The sequence below is a fragment of the Falco rusticolus genome, chromosome 2 (assembly GCF_015220075.1).
Source record: "Falco rusticolus isolate bFalRus1 chromosome 2, bFalRus1.pri, whole genome shotgun sequence".
In the NCBI taxonomy this organism is placed as follows: domain Eukaryota; kingdom Metazoa; phylum Chordata; class Aves; order Falconiformes; family Falconidae; genus Falco; species Falco rusticolus.
In genome coordinates this window covers 4,614,351-4,627,570 of record NC_051188.1, presented here as the reverse complement: position 1 = coordinate 4,627,570, position 13,220 = coordinate 4,614,351, and the positions used below count along the sequence as shown (strand labels likewise).

General features: G+C 44.1%; 1 protein-coding gene across 3 annotated transcripts in view; it reads left to right on the top strand.

Annotated features, from left to right (window-relative positions):
- Positions 1–313: 313 nt before the first annotated feature.
- NARS2 (asparaginyl-tRNA synthetase 2, mitochondrial) overlaps positions 314–13,220 on the top strand; it is a 52,653-nt gene continuing 39,746 nt past the window's right edge. For all 3 annotated transcript variants that reach the window (XM_037376001.1, XM_037376002.1, XM_037376000.1), the window contains exons 1-5: positions 314–522; positions 3,572–3,681; positions 4,544–4,664; positions 5,332–5,472; positions 9,079–9,159. In XM_037376001.1, coding sequence (XP_037231898.1) covers positions 391–522; positions 3,572–3,681; positions 4,544–4,664; positions 5,332–5,472; positions 9,079–9,159 — 585 coding nt within the window. In that variant the 5' untranslated portion in view covers positions 314–390. The remainder of the gene's footprint in view (positions 523–3,571; positions 3,682–4,543; positions 4,665–5,331; positions 5,473–9,078; positions 9,160–13,220) is intronic.

The following is a 13,220-nucleotide window of genomic DNA, read 5'->3' as shown; positions in this document are numbered from 1 at the left end:
CCCAGCACAGGGGGCAAGGATCCCTTACCCCCGCCGACCCCCTGTCACCCAACACGGGGATCCCTCCCGCGGCTATGGGGATCCCTCCCGCCACGGGGCCCCGTCCCCTGTGCCCTGCAGGGCGCCACAGCCTCAACCCGCTGCCGCCCCCAGCACCGCACGCCATGCACTACATTTCCCAGAGGCCCTTGCGCCCAGGCGGCGGAAAAGGCGGCCCTTCGCCCTCGGCGCGCGTCCGTTCCGATTGGCTCGCTGGGCCAGCGCTCGGCGGCCATTGGGTGAGACGGTCACGTGAGGCGGCGGGAGGCGCGTCACATGCCGGGAGCCGTGTGGGAGCGGGCTGGGATGAGGTCGGGCCGCCGGGGCGGGCAGGCCCGCTAGGCCTCAGCCATGCTGCGGGCCCGGGGTGGCTGGCAGGCCCTCCGCTGCTGTGCCTCCCTGCCTCGGGCGCGGCGGGCGGCGCGGCTGCGTGTCCGGGAGGCGCTGGAGGCGCGGGAGCCGGCCGGCGAGGTTAAAGTGCAGGTGTGTGGCCGGCAGGTCGGGGTGTGCCTGGTAGCGGCTCGGCCCAGAGCCCTGGTGGGGGAGGGAGGCGGCCTGGCGGCCCACGCCGGTTTCACTACCTGTGCTTCAGGGAGGAAAGCTAGAACTTCTGCAGCGTATTTTGCTAAACGTACAACCCTCCTTGATAGTCTCTAGAGCCGGCTCTCAATGTATTTCTTCGGTTTGCCGTTGTTAGATCAGGTACAAAGCTTTGAAGTCACTCGGCATGTGCAGGGAAAGGCTGTCAGTGGGATTCGTTATACTGAAACAGTTTCGGTTTTATTACCTGTTTGGTTTGGGACAATGACCCATTGCCTCTGTGCTGACGTTTTCAAAGCTTTGTTTTGGGTCGTTCCACCTCTGGGTTTATAGTAGTGTTGCGTAGAGCCAACAGTAAGAGTTTCATTGATGTTCGTGTCCAGTTGTTGTGAACCAAGGTAGATTGGGAGAAGTGGACTTTTTCCCTTTCTGGCCTGCAGGGTTGTGCATACCGGTTTTCTGGTGTTCCCGACTGACAGAGCAGTGGTTGCAGATGCACAGTCCCTGTTTTAGTGCAAGGCCCTTGGTTAGAAGTGTGCAGTTACCAGTATTTCTGCATGAATCTGTGGAGGACTGGGGTATTTGGTAACAGTTTTAAACTAAACTGAAAGAGGAGAGATTTATAAGGAAGAAATTTTTTACAGTGAGGGTGGTGAGGCACTGGAACAGGTTGCCCAGAGAAGCTGTAGATGCCCCATTCCTGGCAGGGCTCAAGGCCAGGCTGGACGGGGCTGGGAGCAGCCTGGGCTGGTGGGAGTGGGCCCTGCCTGGGGCAGGGGGGTTGGAATTATGTGATCTGTGAAGCTCCCTTCCAGCACAAACCATCCTATGATTTTACAAACTCAAAAGCCAGTTTGTGCACACTGGTGTTCCTGTACACACGTAGATGAAGCCTAATAGGGTAGGAAGAAGCTCATCCAGTATAGGTACTTCTCAGATGTAGTTTTATCAGTAATGCAAGCTGGAATAAACTGGTGCTAAAACTGGCAATACCACCTTTTTTTCTACCCTAGGTCCTTGCCGCTTTGTTGCTCTTTCCCTGTGCTGGCAAGAATGTAATTTGTATTAAACTGGGTTGGGGAACTGGTCTGGCTTAAAACCACCCTTGTTCTAGTCAGGTTATTGAAAGTAGAGAGTTGGGATTGTCACTACACATTGCTTCTGGTAAGGTGTGAGGTGGTCAAAACATTGCTGCTACAGCCTCTGCTGCTCCAATACAAGCCTGTGGGTCTTGTCTTATTTCCTATTGCAGGATGCAAGACTCATCTCCTTATTTAACAAATCCCAGAACAGCCTGATGAGGTGGAAAACAAAGCACTTGAGAATGTTTTTTGTTTTTTTTTTGTTCAGGGGGTTTTGGGTGTTTAGTTAAGGAGCACTTACAAGGAAGGAAACGAAGAAAAACATCTGCTGTTATACCTTAAAGGTAATGCATCAAGTATGATGTATATGATGTGTTCTGGGGATTTACTAGAACACAGAGGATAAGCACAGCAGCTTCAGGCTTTAAGTGCCTGTTGCTTTAGCCACAGGAATACGAGGATACCCAAATGATCAGATTTCAGTTTTGGACTCTGGTTTCTTGCATTAGTTCTTGCGTCAGGTGGATCACCTTTCAGAGGTTGTCTAGGTGAATGCCTGTGAAATTGTGAGGCTGGAGCAAAAGCTGAAGTTTCATTAACAGTTGGGTTCATTATTTTCAAATCTTCCATAGTTTTTATGTGCAGTTGTCCTCTCCTGTTACACAAACCTGGCTAATGCCTTGTCTGTGTTAGTAGACATGTTGTAGTTTTAAGAATGCTTTACTTATGGTACTGTTTAATTCTTGAAGTTTGTTCAGTCCAGACAGCTGAAGTAGATGGATTCACATTGATTTGTCTGGTATAAAATCCCTGGAGCATTTGCTCAGTTTGAAATAATTGGAACTACTTGAGCACTTACAGTTAAGCAAAAGACTGATTGGAAAAGGAGCAGTTTGGTTGTTTAATCAGCTCTGTTTTCAGTTGTTCTGTACAGTGTTATTGTATGATGGGCTGGAAGCTCCTCAGCAGATAGTTTTGCTTTTAAGGGCAGCTTTGTCTCATCTCTTGTGAGCTGGGGAGCAACTAAGGGAGTTGTATTTTAGATTCTATTACTTGGTGCCTTGGGTGCTGACTTACATTTTAATTTCTTAAGGGAAATGTTACTTGTCATTGAAAAGCTCAAAATAAGACATTAGTCTGATATGTACGTGGTCAGTTCTACTGTTTTGCTGTTACAAAGAACTTCTGCATTATTTTAATCCTTTTAGTCAAACTGGACAATAATGCTTCTAAATTTTTTTCTTAGGTTTTTTTTTCCCCCATGGGGACAGCATAGCAGTCTTGATTTTGAGGTATAAGGAGAAACATCCAAGAAATTAATTTTTGTTCTGCTTGAATATGTAATTTTTCACCTGCATCTCTTAGCTGCAGCATCATTGGTTTAGCAGTCCAATGGCTTAGGGCACGTAAACTAATGAGAAAATTTCAGTTGGTACTTTCCTGCAGGTGGTACAGCAATAAAAATTGATACCAAAAATCATCAAAATACTCGTCTCTACTGCTTCAGTAAGAAGTGTTTTAGAAGGACGTCACTAATAAGAATATGTACTTCGTTAAAATGCTTTTCATCTTCAGAGTACTTTTCCTCTTTCTGTATTCTCAGCTCCCCAGAGATGCAGGTAGATCTTAGTTGTCCCTGCTGGACTCAGGAGGAGAGTTGATGTGTCTGCTTAAAGATTTGTTTCTCTTTGCCGTGAAGTCAGTAGAATAATTGACAATAACTTACTTGTTTTGGTTTTTTTTTTTTTAATTATTTTTTATTTTTGTTGCTCCTAAAGAAATATTTTCTTTTATTTCAGTAAGAAGTTGAAAGAAGCCTGAAGTAGCATGTCCAGCTCAGCTGGAAGAAGAGTATAACTATGCAGAGATCATGCCAAGAAATAACAAATTTCTTTTTCTTTTCCCTCTAGGGCTGGGTCCGCTCTGTCCGATCCCAGAAAGAAGTTTTGTTCCTCCATATAAATGATGGGAGTTCTCTGGAAAGCCTCCAGGTGGTTGCTGATCCCAGCCTGGAAAATAGGTTGGTCCGTTTGAGATACCTGGAGAAATATGTTGACCAGTGCTTGGAGGTGTCTGCTCAGGCCTCCTTTCCTGTGCCAATGGGTCACCGGGAGCTGGCACCTGACCACAGGAAAGGCACTACTGCAGGCTGGGGTCTCTGGATGTGCTTTTAGGATGGAGAGTGTCTGACTACTCTGTCTCAGCTTAGCTGAGGCCTTGTGGTTCGGTTGCTCATCCTGTGAGATTAATTTGGACCTAATTTAATAGCTGTAGCAGTTTTGGTGTTTTGGACTACTGTTGGACTTTGTACTTACTTGTAAATCACATGATGTAGCTAGAGATAACTGTCCCCCAGGTTCTGGAGAGTGCTGGGCTCTACCTGTAACAGCTTAAGGGCTGGCTTGGTAGGCATATCCCCTAGATAGGCACGCCTATTCTATTATAGCAAAATAATGCACTTGTTTTACAGCTTCATTTTGGTTGTTACTCTCAGTTGTTCTTTGGGCTAGGGTTGGGTGTGTTGGTGTGATCCAGGAACCCTCTGTGTGTAACTTGATTTTTAAAATAAATTGTAATGAGGTTTTTTTTCTGTAAGCCTGGTTTGTCCACACCAAGAGCCCTTTCTAATAAAAGTCTGTCCCTTTTCCCCTCACTTGTCCAGCATTGCAACCTTTTTCTAAATTCCTCTCTAGGTTTGTGAATCTCTTCACATTCCCACCTATGCATTTAGTAATTTTTCATTTCATCAGTTAAGCCCTATGGCTACAGTAGCTCTTGTGATCTCAAGTGGTCCAGCTAAATTAACAGGAATGGCTCTTCTGAACGTAGTTGACTTTTGTGTAAGTGCCTAGTTAAGCTGTTTTTTTTTCTTGGTTTCTTAGAGATTTAACTTTTGGAAGTGCAGTGGAAGTGCAAGGGGAACTGGTCAAAAGTCCTCATAAGATGCAAGACATGGAGCTGAAAGCTGAAACCATTCGTGTGGTGGGACCTTGTGATACCTGGGTATGTCAGAACAGCAGGAGTCCAACTGGTAGGATTGCTTTGGAAATTAATTTCAAAAGGTCCAGGTGTCCAGCAAAGCATGCTTCTAACTGCATTTTCCTTAAGTCTGAGAGGTCCTGCACTTTGATTTGGCAGTGGTGTCTGTAGGGTGTGTCAAAAGGAGAAACATGGGATCACTATGAAATCTGTCTTCTGGGGCAGAGCTGTTTCTACATGCTGGCAGCTAAGAGCGTGCATATGTCCCACCCTGAAGCACTTACCTGTGCCAGGTGGCTTACCTGATAAGTCTGGCTGCAATACGAATTGGAGAAGCAGTGGGACTGGCAAAACACTCCAGATGGTGCAGGTGGAAGATCCTATCTGCCACAGGCATGTTTGGAATCAGCTCACTGCTGCAGCAGTGAGATGAACAGCTGGCTTTCAAGGGGGCTCAGCACCCAAAAGGCGGAGCATTTCAGAACACTGTTACCCTCTCTTGTGTTCATGGCTCTGCCATAAGCATTATAAAATCTACAGAATAACTAGAAAAGATAGGCAAAAGCATCTAGTTCTCTGCTCTGTAAGGACGATTGAGTTTTAGTAGATAGAGATGGTATTGCATGAGTAGCAATATAATTACATTGACTCCCAAGTTCTCGTAGTTTTATTTTTCTTTCCTTGTTTTCAGTTGTTCCCCCTGAAAATGAAGGAGAGGCACCCACTGGAGTACGTCCGACAGTTCCCACACTTGCGGTGCAGAAACAACACGCTCAGCTCCCTCTTGAGAATCCGCAGTGAAGCCACTGCAGGCATCCACGCATTCTTCCAGGTAGTCCCTCTGTACTGAGCCTTACGTATAAAATGCTCCCCTGGGTTGGCTTCATAGGAGCATGTTAGGAGGGAGCCAGCAAGCATGATGTCTTGACTGCAGGGTATGGGTTTTGGACACGGTGGTTTTCTTTCCAGGCCTGAGCCTGGCTCAGGCTTATGATCAGACTAGCACATCTGTGGTCTTGTTTGCATCTTTCTGCCCATTTCTGTTAGTTATTTTATCCTTTTTGCTAAGTTGCACTATAATCGCCTGCAAGCGTGTGTGGTCTTGTGGAACAGAACATAATATGGAGTTGGTTAACCCATCCTCAGCAGTGACCTTGCAGTCCTTGGATAGAAGCCTCCTCTCACACAGAAAAATCTGTGATGCAGGAAGGCTACCAACAAACTGACTCAGTGCTTCATGTTATTCTCCTCGGTTCTTGTCTTTCTACTGCTGTGCTACAGGTCTGTGTGGATGCTGTTAGCTGAGATTAGGAGACTCCTGTTTTGATGCATTTCAGACTGGTGGGTGGGAGGTGCCTGCGCTTTCTGAGTGTGTCACTCTTAAGCTGTGGGCATGGTACAGGCTTTGTGCAGGTGGTGGGAGCAGTGAATTAACTGATTCCAGATGCCTTATAGAGACAGTGAATTCTTTGTGTGGGTAGAAAAAGGTAGCAAGTCCTCTAGTGCACTTGAGCCCTTTCTTTTAAAGCTTTTCATTGAAATAAACACGTTTTAGTTTAGGTAATCTGGCCTTGGTTTGAGTACAATTATATTCAGAGCATTCCGATTACAAAGTTCTTGTGTAAGTAATTAGTATGGTCCAAAGAACAGGTCAGAATTGTTGAGATAGAATTTCTGGTCCCAAGTGTGCTGGTATTTGTCACCATCAGTGGTGCTTGCTCTATTGCTCTAGGAGTTACCTGTATGGAATTGCATGCTATTTAGAATTGGAAATACTGTGTCAGGTAAAGCTGGGCTTGCATTCAGCATCGTGCCAGCTGTAAGACAGACCCGGCTGTGTTGGGAATCACTCTGTGCCGGTGTCCACAAGGTGGCATTGCCTGCTACGACTTGGGTTTCAGACGTGGACAAGGAAGCCAGACGAGATAAAAAAAGCATAGGCTTTACTTTTCCAAATTAACTCCGGCTCAGACTGTTTAAAATGCTCAAGAGCTGAGCAGTATTAAAAAATATTATTAGTTGAACAGCAGGAGCTACACTAGAGTTATTTTTAAAGGGATAAGGAAGATTTGGTCCCAGCCCTGATGCTTGCAAATCACAACTTGTATCACAACTCTCCTAGCACCAGGAACATCTGTGGTTTGCTCCATTTCTGATGGAAGGAAAGCAGTGTTTAAATTGCCACCTACATCGTCCCAAGAATGTTGCAATTTCCAACTTGACGATGTCAGAACATACTGTAACTGGAAAGTATAATCGGAGTGTTTTCACTGTGCAAAGCTGTAAAGACCTTAATGGTGGAAGAAAATAAGTGGGGGTTTAGGAATACACACCTGAAATCATCTAGACTGTCTGTAACTTCAAAAACTTTTTTTTTTAGCACATTCGTTTCTAGCAGTGAATGACTAATGCCAAATGCCTTTGGTTTGGATGTTGAAGGCTAAAACATCATCTTTAAATCTTCTCCTGAGTGTTGTGGTCCAGGTGGGCTAGGAACGCTGTTCCTAGGCACAGTGAAATGGTTGTGATGTGAATGGCAACCTTCAGTTTGCGCATGAATTAACTTCCACGTTTGTCAGAGCCAGTAGAGTGACTTGAAGTATTTTAGGAGCTTTTAAAAGGGGGAACTGTCCAAGAGGTTTTTATGGGATTCTCATCTTTCAGACCTGTGCAGTTCCCTTCCATGCTTTGGAAAGGAATGGTCTTCTATGTGAAATATGCTGCTTTACAGAAACTGCTACTACTGCATGAGGAATTCAGGCAATTTTCCAAAATCTCGTGTAGGGTTGGGAGGTCACATGACCACTGAGTCTCTGGAATATGCATGGGATTGTGGCAGAGACCTGCATTTTGTATTGATAGGCTATAGTTACCTTCCCAGGCCAAGTTCTGACTCTGAAACTATTTCCTGTGTCGTAACTGGATCTCAGCGAGGAGTTCCTGCTGGGCACTCGCAAGCCAAGGTCTTTGCACCTGTAACCAAGGTAGCCTAGAGCTGTCTGCAGTGTCTTTCCTGCCTCTTGGTCATGTTAGGGTACTTCCACAAAATGCATTGCACGTCCATACAAACATTTTGGTCCAAATTTAATTTTACTGTGATTCTCAGGATGGACGGTAAATACTGCTGCTGCCTTCCTAGCCTTTTAACTAGCTGGTGATAAGGACCAGAGCCTGTCATGTGAATGGTTGCTCTGTATTGCTCTAGTAAAAGCTGTGAAACTGAGCTTTTAGAAACATTTGCTTTGTAATATTTTTTTTTAATTAATGTTTTGTGTAGATAGACAATGGGTTACGTTACATCATTGCCTCTGTCATGGTAATGCTGGCCCACCCTGATTTTGAAAGAGTTCTCTTGTGACAGCCATTAGTGATGCAAAAGAAAACAAATCCTTTGTTCACAGCTGAACTCTGCTAGTTTCAGGTTCTTGTTTGCCTTGACATGCACAGGTGTGATCTCTGTGCTCCACCCCTGATCTCTGTAGTGAGACTAAGTTAGGAAAGTGACAGTGAGTAGAGTTTGGTTCCTGGTTTTGCTCCTAACATGCCATGTGTAGTTGTCTGATGTCTACTTGATACACCTATCCACTGAAAATCGGGCTGCAGATGGTCTACAAGCCTCCAGCAGCACTGCAGAGAAACCCAGAGACAGGGGCTCTTTCTTCGTACATCCTTCCTGGTTTCAGAGGGCACTTCTGGATCTGTGAAGTATTACATGAATAGTTAATTGTCCAGGTACCTACAGCATGACCAAACCTGGGTATACCCTGTCTCTTAAGAAGATGAGAGGTGGGACTGACATTTTCATGGTGGTTGCATGTTTTTAAGGCCTCTCTGCCGCGCAGTGTGTAATTCAGAATCACGGAATGGTTTGGGTTGGAAGGCACCTTAAAGATTGTATAGTTCCAACCCCCTGCCATGAGCAGGGACACCTTCCACTAGACCAGGTTGCTCAAAGCCCCATCCACCCTGGCCTTTCTGTCATTTAACATACTTGATGATTTCTTTTAGTGGAGAACACTGAGAGTGTGTCTTCTGCCTAACCACCATTTTCAAAAAAGCTGGAAGAAACTGAAGTTTTGAGGCTGTAGGGGTGAATTTGATTGAAACTACCCAAAAATATAAAAATACTGGATTAGGTGAGAAGAAAGGGAAATGGTGTAGAGATGGACAGTTGCAAAACCCACATAATAATGGCATAAATTTCATTTGTTTATGAAACACAGAGGAAAAAACCCAAGTAGTAAACATTATTGATTTGTAAATCATGTTGGCATTTAGTTAGTCCCTTGTCTTTGTCCCTGTAAGGAACAGAGTACATATGCTGTCCTAGTTGGGGGCTAATAGCCGAGTTATGATGTGTGCTAGTTGATGTCATCCTTGAAGTTGATGTGTGTTTGATATCTTTAGCTAGTTAACTTTAGTGTTCTGTCTGTTCCAGGATAATGGCTACGTGCATATTCATACCCCCATAATTACATCAAATGACTGTGAAGGTGCTGGAGAACTCTTCCAAATTGAGGTAAGTTGGCTTCCATAAAGTTTGTTTTGATTTTTGCTTGCGGAGCATTCTGGAGTCATTGAAGGTTAGAGGAACTGTTTGTCTTCACAAAACCTTTCCTTTATGTACTTCTGTGATTATTTTTTTTAATATGGCAGTCCATTGCTTCAACTAATAATTTAAATAGATGCATTACACTTTTCTTTTTTTTTATTTTATTGCTGTTTTGTACATTAATCGTCACCTTTTGTACTGATGAGGTTTTTCTATCCCTGGTGCTGTGGAAAAGTTTACAAAGAACAGAGGGAGGTGAAACATTTTAGTAAACAGAAGGATGTGATCATAAGAATCCAAGATATGGGATGGAACACTCAGGACAGCCTACTACATGCGAATATTTCTTGGCTTTGAAACGAAGAATATAATTCACTGTGAGATTAATCCTTGAAAGAAAGTCAGCAATCCCTAAAACTCCTTTTCACCTGTGTATATATTCCTCCCTACAAAGCTACTCCTGTTGTATATAGGGATCTTCCCCCAATATTGCCAGGTCTTCCCAGCCATCTGCCAAATTACTGCCACAGTCTATCATTATATGAAGTACTTCACATCTTGGGTCAAAATCTCCTATAAACTTCAATACAGCTGTAACTGCTAAGACCTTCCCCACAGATTCTCATGATTCCTAACCCCCACATCCATGAATCATAAGAAATTCCGCCTGCCTTTTATACTTCTATATTTGAAATCCACTCTTCTGTCTCAAACAATTACATCCATTGCCACTTACGCTTACTGGCTCCAGCCTTGCTGGTGAATCATCTGTAAACCCAAGAAAAATTGTTGAGGTAGCAGTTGCTTGCTGCAGGATCGCATCTTCCACACTGCCCAGCCTCATGACAAAGAGCCTCAGTGTACTGGTTCTTCAGGATCTCGGGGTCTAACCGGCACGACTAGTGATTCCCTTCCAGACCAGTACATGTGGCTCAGCGTTTTGCTTGCTGGGACAATAGAGTTGATTAGCTAAACTAAATTGTTCCTGTTTAATTGAGATCCCTTAATGCTACCAAAGGTTTGTTCCAGGCTGTTGCATGCAAATTAAGATGTGAAAACAAGTGACACTTAATGATGAGAACATTATACAGTTTGCAGCTGTACAGTGTATTATGTCTTTGGTACAAATTGTATCCACTTGAAAGCTGCAGAGGATGCAGGACTACAGTGTAGGTGGCTGGTAGTAACAGAAACACTGATGCAAATGTTGATTGAGGTGCTAAATTGTGAGGCTGAAACTTGTATAAACTGGATCTTAACTAAATGCAAAGTTCAAGGCAAATACCTTGTGCCGTCTCCAGTGTGATTGCTTAGGTGTAAATAATACCTGTCTTGGAGAAATACAGTGACAGCTGTGCTTGAAAGGTGTAGATTAAGTGCTGAGTCAGATCCCATTAAGCAGCCTGTGCTACAAAGAAAGGGCTTCAGAAACCCGATTGCTCCTGGGAAGTTCTCCCTGACTTCCTGTATCTTCTTTGAGTACCGCTTCATTGTCTGGCCTAATTTAGGTCTTGGTTTTGTTTCTGCAAAGCTGGTCTTGGCTAGCAGAAGTCCAGGACCACTTGCTATCCTGCTGCGACCACTTTACTCCACTGGAGCAGTGACACCATTTCTTGATCGTGGAAATCTGGGGAAGTTTTAAATCTGGCTTGGGCCATGCATGTGAGGTTGTCAGACATAAAAATGAGGGTGACAGAAGAGTGTCGGACATAAAAATAAGCACATGCTATTTGCAGCAAAGCCCAGAATTTCTATATGCTTTTAATCAAACCAACCATCAAAACATTCCCCATCTGCTGTACTCAGTTCCTTTTTAAACTAGCCCTTAATTCACTGCTTACACAGGCCAAGGGAGAAAATAAATTTCTGTTGTTCTTGTATTTGAGCAGCAGCCAAGAATTATGGTGATGGGAATCAGTGAAAGCAACCTGCAAATTAGATTCTTCAATTTAAAAAATATTTAAATCCTGTGCTTAAAGTTTTAAGACCTGTCTTCCAGTTGTGACCAGAACATAAATTGGCATCCTATTGCTCATGAATTTGTAGTAGTTACAATATGCCTGCTGCTTACAGGTTGTTTGTTCTGCCTTTTTATTTTTATTTTTTTTTTTTTTAACTTTCTGGGGCAGTGTATAAAACTGATAATCTCCCCAGTTTAGCTGTCCTGCAGCGGGTGGTATAGGTTGAAAGCTTTTCTTGAGTAGCCTTTAGGACCCAAGTAGAGGCTGCTTTGCACCCACTGTGAACCGTTGCCTTTTCATAGCTGTCATCTTTACTGGTACAATTTTAATCCCCTCACAAATGCCTGATGGCTGCTCAGGCCCATGCATTCTTTGGAAATGATAGAAAGTGAATAGGAATCTCTTTCACATGAAACTTGGAGATGGAGAAAAAAGTATCTTGAGTTAGAAGGGAAAGGCTTTTTGAAGGCATATGATCTTTGATTCTTAGGCCTCGTAATCATGTAGGATTTGTATCTGTTTATATGTTCAGCTTCCTCATTATCTTTGTTTGGTTTTGGGCGTTCTGATTAGTCTGTACATAGCTTTGGCTGGGATGTTCTCATACTAAGACTTGGAATGGGGAAGAATCCTTTCCCTCTGTGCTGGGCAAATCAGTTCAGCTAAGTATTTTTAAAATGAAGGAAAGAGAGCAGTAAGCAGAGACGATTTTTAAAAATAAATGAATCGCAAGAGGGCAAGAACTCCAGAGAAATCTTTTGCAGTTGAGACTTTCTACACTTGAAAAATGTAGATGTGAGGAGAAACTGCCAGAAGTGTGAAAACAGCCAGGCAGACCCTAGTCTGCATGGAAAACATCAGCAACACCAACTTGTGGATTTCTGCACCTTCAACAGTGTCTGCCTTTGGTGGAACCCTGGTGGGGAGAATCATCTTGCTTGTGCTGCCTTCTTTAAAGTAAATTTACTGAAAACACCAAAAGAACTTTGAGTATTGAAAGCTGGGTTTTAGTAGAATGCAAAGTAAGATGAGGTAATTCTTGAAACTGGGGGAATGCAGATCAGCAGGGCGAGATGGCCCTTTTATTTTTATTTAATCTGAGATTAATTCCTCTGTTCTAGCAGTCTTAGCACCTCAGGGCAGATCCTCGCTTTTTTTCTTTTTTGTCTTCTGAAGTCTAAAATTCTTAGCTGCCTTTGTATGTATGCAAGAAACTTTAATCGGTCCACTTCTGGGGCTGCTTCCTAGGAAATCTGCCTGCCTTTTGTCTTTCTGACCCAGCTGCATGTCTCTTCCCTGCTATTTTCAGTAGCCTACCACTCTGTCTGCAGTGTTGAAGGCTCCCTGCTTTCTGAGTCTTTTGCTTTCTTTTCCACTTTGCTCCCTGGAAAGTTTCCTTGTTTGACTGCCTGCAGCTGCTGTGGAGAAGGTGGAGGCTCCTCTACACTCTTCCAGAGTCTTTCTGGCCCAGGACCCTTCAGCTGGTATGATGAAGCCCTGGATGCCCACTTTCCTTGCTGCCCAGCTGCAGCAGTTTAAAAGAATTCAGCATGAAGCGAGTTAAAAAGCAGTACAGCTCTGTTGGCATTCGCAGCTTTTTAAAGTAGATGTCACATGTCTTTTATTGCCTGTGGCCTTATTCCTTCCTGGGGACCTTGCTCAACACTTAGTGCTGTTCTCTACCTGTTGGCACCAGCGGAGGTAATATGTGCTCTCTATCAGGCTTGGCTCTTGCCACACACACACTTCACTGCATCTGGGTGGTGTTTGACTAAACCCAGTGTCTGGAGATCAGTCTGTTTCATTATCTGAAGTGTAAAACCTGAAGAGCCATCCAGGTATTGTTCTTCTATAAACTGTATACAGAGATTGTATGGTGTTTGACTTCTGGGTGTTGGGTTTTTTTTGCCACCTGCTCACAGGAGTGAATGTAACATTCTCTAGACCCCTGAGGGCGGTAAGTTCATGGCTGTGCCTTCTGTGGTGCCAGAAATGCGTGCCTGCTGCTGAAGATGCAGAAGCTTACTCCTACTGTTCCTTTGGTACTACTGAAAACCAGCCTTGTCA